The sequence below is a fragment of the Carassius carassius genome, chromosome 37 (genome assembly GCF_963082965.1).
Source record: "Carassius carassius chromosome 37, fCarCar2.1, whole genome shotgun sequence".
In the NCBI taxonomy this organism is placed as follows: domain Eukaryota; kingdom Metazoa; phylum Chordata; class Actinopteri; order Cypriniformes; family Cyprinidae; genus Carassius; species Carassius carassius.
This window is the reverse complement of record NC_081791.1, coordinates 14,588,803-14,606,547: the sequence shown is the minus strand read 5'-3', so window position 1 is coordinate 14,606,547 and position 17,745 is coordinate 14,588,803. Positions and strand designations below refer to the sequence as shown.

The 17,745-nt window shown below is 36.2% G+C and overlaps 1 protein-coding gene across 1 annotated transcript; it reads left to right on the top strand.

Annotated features, from left to right (window-relative positions):
• The first annotated feature begins 8,081 nt into the window (after positions 1-8,081).
• Positions 8,082-17,237, top strand: tktb (transketolase b). Its single transcript, XM_059527673.1, has 14 exons — positions 8,082-8,348; positions 11,838-11,955; positions 12,055-12,168; positions 12,702-12,799; positions 13,047-13,238; positions 13,562-13,689; positions 13,785-13,981; positions 14,086-14,250; positions 15,003-15,159; positions 15,284-15,414; positions 15,529-15,612; positions 15,844-15,940; positions 16,203-16,322; positions 16,493-17,237. The coding sequence occupies exons 1-14, from the start codon at positions 8,245-8,247 to the stop codon at positions 16,663-16,665; spliced, it is 1,878 nt and encodes a 625-aa protein (XP_059383656.1). The 5' UTR covers positions 8,082-8,244; the 3' UTR covers positions 16,666-17,237.
• Positions 17,238-17,745: the final 508 nt, after the last annotated feature.

The following is a 17,745-nucleotide window of genomic DNA, read 5'->3' as shown; positions in this document are numbered from 1 at the left end:
AGAGCTCTGTAATTCAATTGTTACTAGTAACAATTAGGATTATAGAGCTCTCAAATTCAATTGTTACTAGTAACAATTGGAATTATAGAGCTCTCTTATTGAATTGTTACTAGTAACAATTACAATTATAGAGCTTTCTAATTGAATTCTTACTAGTAACAATTACAATTATAGAGCTCTCTAATTGAATTCTTAGTAACAATTACAATTATAGAGCTCTTTAATTGAATTCTTACTAGTAACAATTGAATTACAGAGCTCTTCAATTGATTCATTACTAGTAAAAATACACATTAAAGATATGTGTAATTGCAGAGCTCTATAATTGAATTATAGAGCTCTCTAATTGAATTGTTACTAGTAACAATTGAATGAGAGAGCTCTCTAATCGTAATTGTTACTAGTAACAATTGAATTACAGAGCTCTCTAATCATGATTGTTACTAGTAACAATTCAATTAGAGAGCTCTGTAATTCAATTATAGAGCGCTATAATCAAATTGTTACTAGTAACAATTCAATTGTATAGCTCTCTAATCGCAGTTCTTACTAGTAATAATTAAATTATAGAGCTCTCTAATTCAATTGTTACTAGTAAAAATTTGATTATAAAGCTCTATAATTAAATTACAGAGCTCTCTAATTGAATTGTTACTAGTAAGAATTAAGTTACAGAGCTCCATAATTCAGTTCATACTAGTAACAATTAGAATTAGAGAGCTCTGTAATTGCAATCTTACTAGTACAAATTGAATTACAGAGCTCTACAATAGCAATTCTTACTAGTAATAATTGCATTACAGAGCTCTATATTCGGCGACATATCATTATGCTAATCGTGCCTTATGCATATTCAACTGGGGTATATAAACAGGCAGGCGGGAAACTTTGGCGCCCGCAGTCGACATGGACGAAGTACACGGTGGAGAGGCAGGGCAGCAGTCTGCAATATCTGCGATTTGTAGCCAAAACATTAAATTCAAACACAATACCATTTTAAAATCCCCAGGATGTCTCCTAATAAAATAAAAAGAGAAAATGCAGATAACGCATTCATAAAAGAAATTATAGACATATTAGTGCTCTTAGTGCAAGTTGTCTAAAAACAATGAGGTGCTTCCTAATGTGGGACACTAAAAAGTCTATAATAAAAGTCCAAAATCTATGATAATGATGATAGTAATAGTAATGATAATAATAATAATGATATTGATAATAATAATAATAATGATCATAATAACAAAAGTTCTGAAAAGGCCAAAGTCTATGATAAAGGCCAAAATCTATGATAATGATGATAGTAATAATAATGATAATGAAAATCGTCTAGTAAGTCTCTTGGTTATGGATGGATTGTTTGATAATTGAACATCATCAGACAAATAATACAATATGATAGTTTTTATGCATTTATTACAAAGACATTAGCCAACTATTTTCATAGGCTAGGTTATTATATATAATATATATTTTTATATATAAAAGAGTTAAATGCACAGTCAGAATTCCTCACTGTTCTCTTGTTCATTTTACTTAACAACAAACACATGCAACCACAACAGGCATAAGCTTATTTGAAAACAAAATATAAAATCTTGCAACCTGGAGAAAAAAAAAGAAGAAAAAAAAACTTTAGGCTAGATTTAACCTCGAGTCACAATTTATAAAAAAGTTTAAGACTATTTGGCCTAATGTTTTCTATTTTACTAAACAACAAACATAATCATTCTATTATTGCATAACAATATTAAACACTGTAAATATTTCAAATGAATTTATACTCCTTAATATCAAGTTTGTCAAGAATGAGTCATTTATACATGTTTTAACATAATTTATACATGACTAACGTAATAAACCACTTGGAAGTTTGAACAAAGAAATAAAATAAGTCCTCTGTAACATCGTAACATCTCAGCACTCTAAATAGCCCTAGGTATAGGCTCATTTAGCATACTTTAACAATATTAAACACTGTAAATATTTCAAATGAATTTATACTCCTTAATATCAAGTGTGTCAAAAGGTTTTCATCTCAGGCATCATCTTAATTTTGCTTTAATGTGAACATGATTAATATGTTACCTAAGTATGTAAAATATTTCAGGATACTTTAGAACCACGCTACAGGGCTTTTATTTTGAAACTTACTTTTGTAGGCAGGAAATCTGCAATCTGTTTTGCATCTCATGAATTGGAGTTTCTACTAGTAATAATACAATTATAGAGCTCTGTAATTAGAATTGTTACTAGTAAGAATTGAATTAAAGAGCTCTCTAATTCAGTTTTTACTAGTAACAATTACAATTAGAGAGCTCTATAATTCAGTTTTTACTAGTAACATTTGAATTAGAGAGCTCTCTAGTGGAATTGTAGAGCTCTGCAATTGGATTATTACTAGTAACAATTGAATTACAGAGCTCTGCAATTAGCCTTTCGCCGGCCCCTACCCCAAAACGGCCATTGTCCAATCACACATCATAGCAACCGTTACTGTCAGGGAGTTCCGACAAACTTTGACTCCAAGCAAGATGGTGAACCGGTGCGCCCACGGCGTTTGTAAGTCGGACACTAGATTATAGAGCTGTAATCGGGCCTTAAAAGTTAGGCCCGACAGGACTCGAGACCGACAGATTTCGGCCCGAGCCCGACAAGTACATTTTGATTGACAGCTTTTTTAAAGCCCGAACCCGTTTACAGCCCGACATTATTCAAATGTGCGCACGCATGCAGCTCTTTTGCCTTTTGTCAAGAATGAGTCATTTATACATGTTTTAACATAATTTATACATGACTAACGTAATAAACCACTTGGAAGTTTGAACAAAGAAATAAAATAAGTCCTCTGTAACATCGTAACATCTCAGCACTCTAAATAGCCCTAGGTATAGGCTCATTTAGCATATAAATAGGCCAACACACCAATAAAAACGAGTCTTTCTTAAAAAAAAAAATATTAAGATAAATTTTAAATTAATATGGGTATTTGGCAATAACGAAATTAAGATAAAGGCTCTGCCGGATTTGCTTCGCCAGCAGCTGAAATTTAATAAAAGAATAATGCCAACAATAGCCTATATAGCCTACTCTGTCTACATTATGCATTTAAGACTCAATTAATATTTAGTTATCATTTGAAAAACCATTACTCACAGAGATTAGGCTAAGCAGACATGTTTTTGTGGAGGAAAATGATTGAATCCACTGTAGATGTCTTCAGCGCGTTCCTGCGCTCACTGATGGTGCGTCCAGCAATATAACCCACTGGCTCATTATTCTCATTATAAACATTGTCAAGACTTTTCCACACCTCAGACTTAACTTTAGTTGCTGGTGCGACCAAAACGTAATTGACAGAGGCAAGCCTCCGTTTCAACTCCTCAGCATCTATTTTCGCATCTTTCTTGCGCTGATCGAAACACATCCCATGACCGCTCATTTACCGCGCAAGCCCGAGCCCGGCCCGAGCCCGTGTAAAATGATATAAATTAAGCCCGGTCCCGTCGGGTTCGGGGCAAAGATCTTCAGCTCTACACTAGATACCCCGAGAGATTGCCTGGAGGAGTTGTCACTGCATACTGTAACCCCTTTTGCCTCGATCTGGAGGATTTCTCGGAGGTATTGCTCCAAAAAAGGTCACTGACACGCACGGGTATACCTCTTCCCGTCATGGCAATCTGTCGCGCTGGTCGTGTTTGACAATTTGTTTGTCGGAAGTAGCAACAGTAACTAAGGGGGGCGGGGCTCGGCGAAAGGCTAATTGAATTCTTACTAGTAATAAATGAATTGAGCTCTCTAATTGGAATTGTTACTAGTAAAAACTGAATTATAGAGCTCTTTAATTCAGTTGTTACTAGTAAGAATACAATTGCAGAGCTCTATAGTTCAATTAGAGAGCTCTACAATCATAATTGTTACTAGTAAAAATTTATAGAGCTCTATAATCGTAATTGTTACTAGTACAAATTAAATTATAGAGCTCTTTAATTTAATTGTTACTAGTAAAAATATAATTACGACGAGTAACGCTGAAACGTTTTTATGCTGAAATGGCCTTCCATAGTATCTAATGAATACTTACTAGTAATATTTAAATAGATACTAGATACTATTGCAATAATTACTAGTCAGAAATTAAAAGATGATATCAAAAACAGAATAACTCCCGAGTCCATGTTCGTTTGGAGATATCTTCAACCTCATTAAGAACTAGTAAGAATGCATTTGAAGATATCTCCATTTAAACAGATAATTACATAAACATGAGTACCTCTCTACCGTCCAATCAGAGTCCACATGGTAATACAACACGCAGAATAAATTTGCATTAAGATTGCATTTTAAACTTTATTCTCATAAAAATACGCGCGATGGTTTGAAGAGCAGAGAATTTAAAAATAAATTCATTGAGCACTCATTATTGCTTGCAAAATCCTAATTTGAGTAAAAATAGCTAAAATAATTAAAAACTTTGAGGTAAAAATGGGCAATTCCTTACGTTCTTCTCTGGGGTAAATAAGTGTGCATTTTTTGCAGTTATATTTATTATTATATTTATTCTTATATAGGCTACTCAGTTTTGTACATTATAGTGAAATAGTGTTATTACAAAAGTAATGTTCCTTATTTTGTTTAGTGTTTTTATTTAGAAATAATAACCATAACCATTATTAGTTTTATTGATATATATATATATATATATATATATATATATATATATATATATATATATATATATATATATAATAAAAAAAACATTGGGCAAAATTGTGCAGTCCTTCAAGTACAGCAAACCTGGTGTTTTATTATTATAATTTTTTATTAATACCTTTTGGCCTTTTTGTCTGTAAACCACAAGGTTTGGATTTTGGGTGCCCTGTACAGAATATTAAAGTAAATACATTCAGTGTTTTCAGCACCAGTGTGCCCTGAACAGAATATTAATGTAAAAACATTGATTGTCTGCAGCACCAGTGTGTCCTTTACAGAACATGAATGTAAAAACATTCAGTGTCTGCAGCACCAGTGTGTCCTTTACAGAACATGAATGTAAAAACATTCAGTGTCTGCAGCACCAGTGCTGCTATAGCCATTCCAGTCCTCTGACCTGAACCCTATAGAAAATGAGAGGAGTGAACTGAGGAGGAGAAGCACCAACATGGAGCTGGGAGTCTTAAGGGTCTGGAGTGATTCTGGATGAAGGAATGGTCTCTGATCTCTTGTCAGGTGTTTTCTTTAACCTCATCAGGCATTATAGGAGAAAATGTAGAGCTGTTAAACTTGCAATTGGAGGTTTAAAAAAGAATTCAATAAAAGGGTGTCCTTAGTTTGTGGCCAATGTGTATTATAGAAAAACATTTATTTCATAATGATACCCCCCCCCCCATTTTAAATTCTTATTATCCAATGAAAGGTTAGATTTTTGTGAATTTTTAAAACAAAAGATCAAAAGGATTAACAATGCAGATTAATTTTCACAGCCTTCTTTGATCATATTTGCCAAGGTAGTCCATATTTCTGGGCATGATTGTATGTGAAAAAATAAATAATAAATAAGGTTAACACAGCTCGTGTATGATATTTATTATTGTTTTTACTGGAGGAAAAATAGGAAAATAACAGCAAATACAATTAGTGTCGTATCTCCATCCTGCCAGCAGAGGTCACTCAAAGCCCAACAAACACATTAGGCTACTATATTTACAAAATTACAGTTAAAGGCACAATATGTAATTTTTCTGCTTTAAAAATAGCAGATATGACTATATCTATGTTATATATATTTTTTAGTTGTGTACTTACATTATCCCGACAGTTTCCACGAACTTTAAAAATCCGGAGAAAATTATAGTTTAATTAGAAGACACGGCACGTTTCTTTATTTCCGTTTTGTCGCCCGTCTATGGCGTCATATAAACTTTGACCCCTCTAGTTTATCTAACTTCCTGCGGAACCGCCAAATACAAAGGTAAGACGAGACAAGAAGAAGAAAAAGTAGTATCTAGTCTTGATCGAGACTATTATATTTTATATTTATATTGTTTATATTCGTATTTATACTTAAATCAATAACTTAGTTATGGATCATGATTATGCTTTGCCTGCACGTTCTGTGAAGCGCAAACGTACGGGTGAAATAAATGACCTGAGAAAGTTTTGGGACAAGAGAACAAACAAGACACGGGTAAATATTGGAGTTGCATTTCCAAGATAGAGAGAGCTTCATGACAAGCTGAAACTACAGAGAGATGCTTGCATTCTAATAAACAGGTATGCATCCATTCAGCTAACTGTATCTATCCGTATATTTTGTGAAACGATGATGTCTTGTGTAAAACACAGACGGACTAGCTCTCATGTAGAGTATAATGTAAATCTGTGTTCTATATCTAGCTGGATAAAGTAGCTTTTTTTAACATATATTGTGTTTTATACATATATTACTACTAGCTAGATGGAATATTGATTTGATAGGGGTCTGATAATTCATATATCTCTCCGTTCGAAAAGACGTGATTGTCAAAATACTAGGCTGCTGCTGCTGTAGGTGAAGGGAGACCGCTGACAGACCAGGCTCTTGTCTTCATGACAACAATATCTATACTTCATGTTGAACATAAATATAAAGCCTACTGATAAAGGACACCGTCAACAGTATTGACGGCAAAATAGACGATGTTTGACAGGTGCAATATTTGAAAATCGATAATTATTTATTTATTTTTTAAATTACATTTATATCTGAATTTATGTCAACCTATAGACTTCAAACATCAAAATGTCATGAATTAATATGTATTTGTGTACAAAATTACATATAAACATATTTTCCTATTATATTTTGCCTGGAAACGCTTCCAACACGCGTGCGTGTCGCGTGAAAAATAGGCGTCGGTTCTATTTCTAGCAAGCACGCGTTTTCCGCGAGACGCGCGGCTCACACAGGCAGTCTGCAAGCTCTAACCTATTAACATGGGAGCTGAATTAAAAACTGACACGCCACGCAGCTGAGACGCTTGCGCCACGCATCCAGTGTGTCGCCGGCCTCCGTTAAAATGAGTGAGGAATGTGGGGAGCGACAGAGCGCATGTTCCAATGAACAACAACTCCCATGAGCCTACGCTCTTTCCCGACGTCATCAAAGTACGTCTTATGTTATTATTTTGATTGATGACCCCTGGTGGCCAAAAATTCCATACTGTGCGTTTAAAAAACTGACAAAAATAAGTTTTCTATGTGCTTGTGTACAAATAATTGTTTCTTTTCTATTTGGTTTTCTAAAAAAAAAAGTACATCCATCTCCTTGTTTCTGTTTCCTTTTTAATCTCTCTCCTATATGTTGCTGGCTCATTAATATTCAACATACAATTACCATACTGGGAGGAAATGCAAATTTAAAAAGTACTAGTATCTATTAAGTTCAGGATATCTCTGGTCTACTTACTAGTAACTAAAAAATAAGTACTAGTTCTATTTTTTGTTAACACGAATAGTTTAATTAAATACTAGTCACTATTGGAATAAGTACTAGTATCTAATGATTAAGTACTAGTATCTAATGAATAAGTACTAGTAACTTTACAAAAGACACTAGTACCTAAAGAATAAACACTAGTACCTAAAGAATAAGCACTAGTAGTTAATGGAAAAGATACTAGAGTCTAAGAAATAAGTACTAGTAACATGAAAAAAGATACTAGTACAGCTTATAGGTTAAATGTTACAAAGGCTTGCCATACAGTGTGGTTAGTGTGTTTCCGCACTGCTTTCCTCAAGACAAACTCACCATGACTCGACGAATGATTCAATCAGCTACTCCTTCAGTGATTTGACAACAATCGCAAACATTTAATCATTGTAACAGTGTGTGTAAATAAAAATTTGTAAAAAACCGAACTCACTTCTCTCTTACCCTAATCTCATGTATGAACTATTTATTACAACACACACACACACACACACACACACACACACACACTGTCCTTTGCCCTGATCTGGCAACCTCTCTTCTGCTGTTCTTTTGCGACACGCGTTTCGTCCAATGGCTCGCGTTATCGGATGAGTTGACAGCTGACGTAACGCCTCGCTTAAAAGCTACAGCGCAGCACGTTTCCCGCGTCCCACACCGTACTCGGCTCTGGTGCTTACTGCGTTTATTTGAGCAATTACAGATTAACGTAGTATAAGAAGAGTTTATTTTTCTGAGTTACAGCACTCGCGTTCATTTCCCCATACAGTTGAAACATGAGCTATCACAAACCCGACGAGAAAACTCTGCAGGCCCTGAAAGACATCGCCAACAAGCTCAGGATTCACTCCATCAGGGAAACATGCGCCTCAGAGTCCGGGTAAAATCTTCTGCACTTATTGAAATTCATTATTAACGTCTTCCTATGATGGTAAACGACATAGTTGCAACCGTATGTGTACGTTTATCTAATTTGTCGTGCAAATGTTCACTATAAAGTTACATTCCTGCATAGCACGTGAACTTGGCGAGGGGGCCGGGCACATTGCTGTTACTTTATTAGTTTTGAATCATTCGACCGTTTAAGATTTTGTAAGCGAGTCATTAGCTTTGCACTGTTGCGCGACATATTTGACAGCTTTTGAGTCCATCGTGGCATCCAAAGCGATGACCAGTGTAAATGGGCTTAGCTCTCATCGCCCCTATAATTAGCACGGGGATGTGGGATTGTAAAGTGTCAAATTTAAGTAAATTTTAAATTAACCGTGGCGTTTAGTTTCTGCGGACTATGCGCTGAGCTGCCAGATTGATTTTGGCGATGCGTAAACGAATTGTTCCTTTGAGTCGGATCTTTTCAAAGAGGTTAATGAACCAGTTCACAGACCCGATTTAACAAATCCCGACTCGCTGAACCGGTTAAGCTATCAGAAGAGCATTTGGAGTGCGAGAATGTTACAAATAAAATGTTTTGGAAATCATTATTAATGTAATGCTTATTCTATACGACTTTTAATCTGTTGATTGTCATGGACAATCACCCCATTACACGTACTTAACAGCGTACAAATGTATACGTGATAAACAACAACATGTTTAACGTTACATAGAACTGTAAAACGAGTACGTAATGTCGCGCCCGGGTCAAGGCAACGTGATGACGCAATTACGCTATGGATCTTTTTTTTTTCTTTTTTTTTTTTTGAGCCGGTGTCATGAGAAATCAGGTCTTTGAAATTAACTTCTCGAAAGAACCGATCTGTGGAAGTGACTCGAACTTCACCACTAATTAATTTATACCGCGAGTTCGCGGCTCCACGCTTCACCTACAGGTTGTCACATGGAGGCGTGTAGGTCACGTGGCATCCGTTGTGCGTGGGTTAAAGTGCTGTTAGATACGACTAAGTTATGGGTCGATAGAAATCAAATCAAAATTTTATTGAATGTATTCAATAGTGTGGCGATAAGCAGAGTTCAAAGGAAGCTTGTGTGAAAGGAAAGCTTTGCTTTGGCATTGCTCAATCTCTGCACCGCAGTTCTGTTTTGTGAGGCTGACCACTATATTGCCACAGATGGTCATTTCTCAACATGAACTGAAATCGAAAAGGGCAGTTTCTAAACTTGTAGGGGATATAAAAGATGACTTATTAGATGGATTAATTAAATAAAAAAATGCAAATGCGTAGTTTATATAGTGAAAACCATGCATCAGAGGGTTAATTAGTTGTCTGCACATGCCCTTGTTTGCATGCAACAATCTTTCATTCATTGAAAATATTAAGGAATTTCCCCGAGTGTTGAAACTTTAACCTGATACTATTTGTTTTATGGTTTTGATACTTCCTCTTTTTCTTTTCCTTCTCATTTCTATTTGGGTGTTTGATACTAAAGTTTTTCGTCTTCTCAGGGATAATCACTTTTACACTTGTAGAAGCTTAAACAAGGAAGTATTGATTGTGACTCAGTCTTTTGTCTGTACCTTTTGTAATCTAATCCTTCAGTCTAAAACTGATCAGTAGAGATGTTTCTTAATTAATCCCTTGTCTATTTTCTTTATTTCAGACTAAGTGAGTCACTGTATAGGACAAAGATGGTAATTTGTCAATGGTGTTTTGTTTATTGGATAATTATGAATATATTATTGATGAATAACACAAGATTGCATGGATTTCCACTCACAATAAAATTACGATTTAACAGCCAGTTTTGTGATCACTGAATTGCATGAGTGATTTACAAACTCTGACTTCAAACATCCTGTTACTTTAAATCACTTTGGGAACAAACAAACAAACTAACACTTGTACTTCATTCTCAATTCAAGTTAAAGCTTAGTCATCTGTATGTTTTTAACAGCGTGTTTTAACTTAATTGTTTGATAGCTACCAGTGCTGGAACTTTATTATTATTATAAGCTTGACCGTTCTGAACGGAAGCTCATTTTTGTTTGCAAATAAAAAAAACATTCCATTCTTCATACTTATTGTGTTTATGAAATTATGAAAAACAGTAAACAAGTTTAACCCTAATTTAATTTCTTTTAATTATTGAAATTTAAACTTTATTTTTTGGTAAATAAAGGGGGTTTGCTATTAAAATTAAAACAAGGAAGAAATATTGTGATTTATTTCTTTAAAAAAATAGTTCTATTAATTTTTTCAACAGTAGCAGTATAACATACATTCTACTAAATAATAGTAATATTTCTAGCACAATGCCTGTATGTAAAAATGAACTTTTATTTTGACGGGTTAGTGTGAATACCCTTAAATTGACACTGGTTTTACTCAAATGAAATGGTAAAATGCTTGTGAAGTGACTCAGAACAGTTCTGGTGATGTTGTTTATGAATTTATGTCCTCATTAAGATGGTAGGTGCTGAAATTACTGCAAGCGTCACGCGCTTCAGTCTATGTAGTAAACTAACAAACCCACACGTCTCTGCCATTCATTCATTCATTCATTCATTCACACAGAGACGCGCAGAACATACAGGATTCAGATATCAACCAACTTTTACAGATACCGGTCCATATGGAAATTTGATTCATTTATGCTAACTTTGACAAATTCCGTGACTGTCCATATTAAAATGTAATTTTCATTTTCATGACTGGATTTTGAGATTCTGTCCGCTTTTTCTGCTTCGCGTAAATCATAGCGATGGATGCGTCAAGAACCGGGTTGACTGGGCACTCGGTACCACCGGTACTTTTGACAACACTTTTATATATATATATATATATACCGGTGTATATATATCATTTTTTAAAATTATTATTTCAGTCCTCTTATTTGCTCACATGTTATTTCAAACCTGTATGACTTTGTACTTTATTCTAAATTTCTCCTTTTGTGTTCAATGCAAGAAACAGTCACTCTTTTCATGTCATTACAACGAATGATGCTTTCAGACTTAAAAATATACAGGTTTGGAGTGGCATAAGGGTGAGAAAATGATAATGTTGATGTTCCGCTACATAATATTAGTTCCTAAAAAAAAAAAAAAAAAGCAAGGGGTGAGTAATGGTATTACTCAGTTTGCATTTTGCATTTTCTTTTTCAGTTTGCATTGTCTATATATTTGAATATTAGAGGCCACAGCCCCTCTGATCATTCTGTCTTAAATATGATGTGCCGGGTTTGGCAGTAGCTGAAGTCATTGATTCTGATAAGGTCTATTGCTACACTTCATCCCCCTATGATGTCAGTAGCAACTTTGGCCCTTTAGTACCTTTTTCAATCGTGTTTTAGTTTTGAAGTGAAAGATAACCTGCATGTTCTAATTGGTGTTTGACATCCAGCATGTTTGAGATGATGGTTAATGGTTGATTGCTGGATTGATGATACTGATGTGTTCTCCCATTCACAGGCACCCCACCTCGTGCTGCAGCGCTGCCGAGCTCATGTCAGTGCTGTTCTTTCACACCATGCGCTACAAAGCCAAAGATCCCCGCAACCCCAGCAATGACCGCTTCATATTGTCCAAGGTGGGCTGTCGTTCAATTTTTGGTTTATGAGCTTCCTTTTAGTTTTCTCAAAGTGCTTTGATACTAAATGTATTCCACTCCTCATGTTACTGTTTTTAGGGCCATGCTGCTCCCATTCTGTATGCTGCCTGGGCAGAGGCTGGATACATCAAAGAGTCTGAGCTGCTAAAGCTGCGCAAGATTGAGTCTGACCTGGAGGGTCACCCCACCCCTGTGAGTATACTGCATATACACTAGCTTTCACACATTTTGGGTCAGTAAGATTGTTTTAATGTGTTTGGAGGAAGTCTCATTCTCACTTATGATGCATTTATTTAATTACTGTTGTGAAATACTACAATTTAATATAACTACTTTCTATTTTAATGTTTTAAAATGTAATTTATTGTTGTAGTGGCATAGCTGAATTTTCAGCAGCCAGTACTCCAGTCTTCTGTGTACTGGCTTCATGATGCTGATTTGGTGAAATATTTCCAATTATTATCAAAGTTAAAAAAAATGTAATGCTTAATATTTTTGTGGAAACAGTTCATGTGTTTTCAGGATTCTTTTTGATAGTAGAGAGTTCAACAGAACAGAATCTATTTGAAGTGGAAATCTTTAGTAACATTATCCTTTTGATTAAATGTATGCATCATTGCAAATGAATTGTATTAATTTCTAAAAGAAAGTCTTGCAGACTTGGTGCATCAACTCTTTCACGTAACAATTTATGATGCAATTAACCTCACTTCCCTGTATTTCAGAAACTAGCATTTGTGGATGTTGCGACAGGTTCTCTTGGCCAGGGTTTGGGTGCTGCCTGCGGTATGGCATACACTGGAAAATACTTTGATAAAGCTAGGTACTTGCATTGGATTCCCTCTGTAAATTTAAGTTACTCCACAGTTGTTGGTTTTTTTTTTTTTTTTTTTTTCTCTCAACACTAAGATCCATTGTACTACTTTTACACCAAATACAACATGTGATACTTTTATTGCTCCTAAACAAGGTTTTGCTCTCAGACCATAGTAATAATTAAATAATAGTGTAGTACAGGAAATTCCCATTTGATGCTGCTGTAACTGGATGTGTTTGTCTTGTCTCATTAGCTACCGTGTGTACTGCATGCTGGGAGATGGTGAATGTTCGGAAGGGTCGGTGTGGGAAGCCATGGCTTTTGCCTCCTATTACAAGCTTGACAATCTGGTGGCCATCCTTGATGTGAACCGCCTGGGTCAGAGTGAAGCAGCACCACTGCAGCACAACATGAACACCTACAAGGACCGCTGCGAGGCCTTTGGGTGGGTTTAATAAATACTGAGTTTCTCTTGCTCCATTTATGATTTGTATTGTAGTGTACTATTTGTCCACAGTTCATATACTCCAGAAACAGATTAATTGTGCAGCACATCAAACCTGGAGTTCCTAATGAATTTTTTTGAACACACTCCCATTTTTATAAGATGCATTGCTATGTTTTTTTTTTTTCTTTTTCTAAAATCTTTCAGACCTATCATTGTATGTATCTGAAGCTGTGCGCTTTTATTCTATTTGGTACATAGCCATTTTCTTTTTATTCAATATTTTGTTCAGTCACTGGCATGTAACTAATTTGTTTCTTCAGCTTCAACACTTATGTGGTGGATGGTCATGATGTGGAGGAGCTGTGCAAGGCTTTGTGGCATGCTGAACAAACGAAAGGGAAGCCCACTGCCATCGTTGCCAAAACATTTAAAGGCAAAGGGCTCAAAGGTGGCTTACTATATCCTGGACTGCAAGACCAGCAGCACATGAATGATCCGTTGTAATTGTCCACATTCTCATGGTCTGACCTGTGTTTTGTTCAGGCATTGAGAATCAGGAGAACTGGCATGGGAAGCCTATGCCTACAGGCCGTGCAGAAGAGCTAATTAATGACATCTTGAGCCAGATCCAGTCCCCCAATAAGCACCTCCACCCTCAGCAGCCCAATGAGGATGTTGCTCTTGCTGATCTCACCCCCATCCGCCTGCTCACAGCTCCAGAATACAAGATGGGAGATAAGGTTATGAAATGACCATTTTTAAATGGTCCATTTTCTTTTCTTTTGAATTCTTCTGTTCCTCTAAAGAAGGATCTATAAAACTTCTGCTTTTTTTGCCCACCCAGATATCCACCAGGAAGGCTTATGGTGTAGCCCTGAAGAAGATGGGGGATGCCAGCCCTCGTGTGGTGGCCATGGATGGTGACACCAAGAACTCAACCTTCTCTGATATCTTCAAGAAGGCTCATCCTGATCGCTTTATTGAATGCTTCATTGCAGAGCAGAACATGGTGTGTAAATTTATGGGGGTTTTTTTGTCCCCCTTTACAATGATATTTTACAAGTCATGATGGCAAAGCAAATGTTTATTATCTGACAGTTAGTGTCATGTATGTCACAAATGAATGGGTTTGTAGAGCACTTTATGAGTTGAAGGTGTGGTGCACTATTCATACAGCACATTATAAATACCTTACCTCACCCTGTTAAAATATTATCCGTTACTATTCACTCTGACTAATACTATTCACTGCCAAGTACTTACTCAATAGGACATGATTTCCCACAATGAGAAAGAATTCCTTTCTGCTTAAACACATGGTCATTCAGAGGTCAATGTAATCTAGGAAGTTATCTTCATAAAATTTAATTAAATTGAAATATAACTTTCAGCAGTTATGTTGAAAGCAGTTGGGTTTTAAGCAATGTGTTGAATATTTTATTGGTACTATAAATGTATACATAATACTAATTCATATTTAATGTTTGGGGTAAGATTTTTATTTTTTTTTTTCAAGGAAAAAAAATAATTGTATTCAGGATTTATTAAATGTGTTTTTCCTTCTGAATCCTGATTGACATCATAAGAATTAATATTACCATTTTATCGTTTCTGGTCAAATAAATGCAGTTTTGGTCAACATAAAACCAAAAAAATCTTACTAGACCTCAAATGTTTGAATGGTAGTAGAAGTATATCAGTAATAGTATGTACATTGTATTTTATCTAATGAAATGTTGTATTTAACTATGCCGTGTCCAGGTGAGTGTGGCCATTGGTTGTGCTACTCGTGATCGCACGGTTTCGTTCGCCAGTACTTTTGCTGCCTTCTTTGCTCGTGCCTACGACCACATCCGTATGGCAGCTATCTCCCAGTCTAACGTCAACCTGGTCGGCTCACACTGTGGTGTTTCCATTGGTAAGGCATTGTGCCGTGAAATACATGGATTCTTGCCATTTTATCGGGGCTTAATTTATAGTCCAATCTCTTCTGAATCTGAAATATTTCTTTGAAATTATTCCTAACTTCTGATTTTGTCCAGGTGAGGATGGCCCCTCACAGATGGCACTGGAGGATCTCGCCATGTTCCGCGCTATCCCAACATGCACAGTCTTTTACCCCAGTGATGGAGTATCTACCGAGAGAGCTGTGGAGCTTGCAGCCAATACAAAGGCGTGTTATTGTTTCCACTTGATGGTCTCCTGTAGATACAGTCACCATTATTTTGGCAAGAGAAGCTAATCTATTGTTCTTTGACTGAGTGTTTATGCCGTTTCCTGCTTTCAGGGTATCTGTTTCATCCGTACCAGCCGACCTGACACTGCAGTCATCTATGATGCTGGAGAGAAATTTGAAGTTGGCAAAGCCAAGGTGAGGAGAATCAAAAAAACGACCAGAAAACACTTTTAATTACATTATTTATAGTTTTTATATTTAATTACAAACTACAGCAAGGAAGGCTAATTTAGCATCCATGTTGAACTTTGTCATTTTCGTGTAATGGGTTTAGAAATACAGTGAGCAAATGGGGCCTCCTGTTGGACAGCTGTGAAATGTCTGGTTCACAAAGGTTGTTCGAACTGTTCTGTTTCTGTCCTGTAGGTGGTGCGGCAGTCTGACAACGATCAGGTGACCGTCATTGGAGCAGGAGTAACACTGCATGAGGCACTGGCAGCACATGACCAACTGGCCAAAGAAGGTTTGTTCAGCACCTACTGGCCATAATAGGACATTGTTACATTACTATATTTAACAAAACCTCAGTTTCACTTTACAAGTTACGTTTTAATCCTGTAATGAAAGTATACTAAATGTATAATTATTATAGATATTATAAATGTAAATGTTTAATATATTATGTATATTAAAGCTTTTTGTGTCAAAGGAAGGACAAAACTTTATGAAAAAATCTTTCAAATCATGTCATTGTTTAAAAACCGTGAAATATTTATTTTCCCCAGGTGTTAACATTCGGATTATCGACCCATTCACCATTAAGCCACTGGATGCCTCCACTATTGTGGAAAGTGCTCGTGCCACAGGAGGAAGGGTGATCACTGTAGAGGACCACTACAAAGAGGGTGAGGCTGAGCTGTTATTTATTTATTTTTTTCTTCAGTGAAATGCCATCAAGATTAAAGGGGAAGGCAAGCTTTTTTTTTCCCTTTCCTGTTGCTTGCTTGCTTTATTTTTTTTTCCCCCTTTGTGCAGTGAGGGGTATTTTATGTTGGTTCCTCTGCTCTCGTTGTAGGTGGTCTGGGCGAGGCTGTCCTGTCTGCAGTGGGTGAAGAGCCTGACATTGTGGTGCACCGGCTGGCCGTGAGCCATGTTCCTCGTAGCGGCAAACCGCAGGAGCTTCTGGACATTTTTGGCATCAGTGCCAAATCTATCGTTGCCGCCGTCAGGCGTACTTTCGCCAACTGAAACACTTTGAACCGCACTGTACTACACCCTTCCTCTTTCTCCACTCCTAACCCAGACCCTAAAGACTAGGTCACCACACACATCCTTATTCCAGAAGCTCACTGATGTATCTACCTTCTTAGTTTGTGAAAATACTCTAACTAGTGCACTATAGTCTACACAGTGTCGGCTATAGCTTTGAAGTGTTTGACTTTGCATCATCATCAGTTTTGACTTCTTGTAAACTTTAAATGCTGCAATAATAGTAGTTTTAAAGGCTTGGAAGTGTGTATTAGATCAGAGTGCATTGCATTTGCGCTTTTCTGAATATCATTTAAAACAATAACCATTTTACATAGAGACATTTCATCCTTTCCTTACCTTTGGCTCTGTGTGCTTCCTGAGCCAGTATCATGAAAAATAAATTTGATAGCCATGATGGTGCTTTCAGGGAGTTACAAAATTCATTTCTGTGTTTTTTGTTTTTGTTTTTTACTGCTCTTGCATAAGCTACTCGACAACCAATTTTCGAAAGTTAGTACATGAACGGTTTGGTTTTGGTGATCAAATAAATTTTATCATGTTACAACATCCTCGCTTGTCATTGCTTGTGTAAACGTAGTTTCCACTCAATTTTATGTAATGTGTTAATAAATTTAAATGCGCATCCAATGTGCCTATTTTCTGTGTTGCTATATGTATGTAAATGACCTGTAACCTTAAGTTAACAACGTCTATCCATTTAGTGCTATAACAGAAGGTGGGCTCACTTAGCTTCTACAGTCGTGGCCAAAAGTTTTGAGAATTACATATTAGTTTTCAAAAAGTTTGCTGCTAAACTGCTTTTAGATCTTTGTTTCAGTTGTTTCTGTGATGTACTGAAATATAATTACAAGCACTTCATACGTTTCAAAGGCTTTTATCGACAATTACATGACATTTATGCAAAGAGTCTTTGCAGTGTTGGCCCTTCTTTTTCAGGACCTTTGCAATTCGACTGGGCATGCTCTCAATCAAATTCTGGGCCAAATTCTGACTGATAGCAACCCATTCTTTCATAATCACTTCTTGGAGTTTGTCAGAATTAGTGGGTTTTTGTTT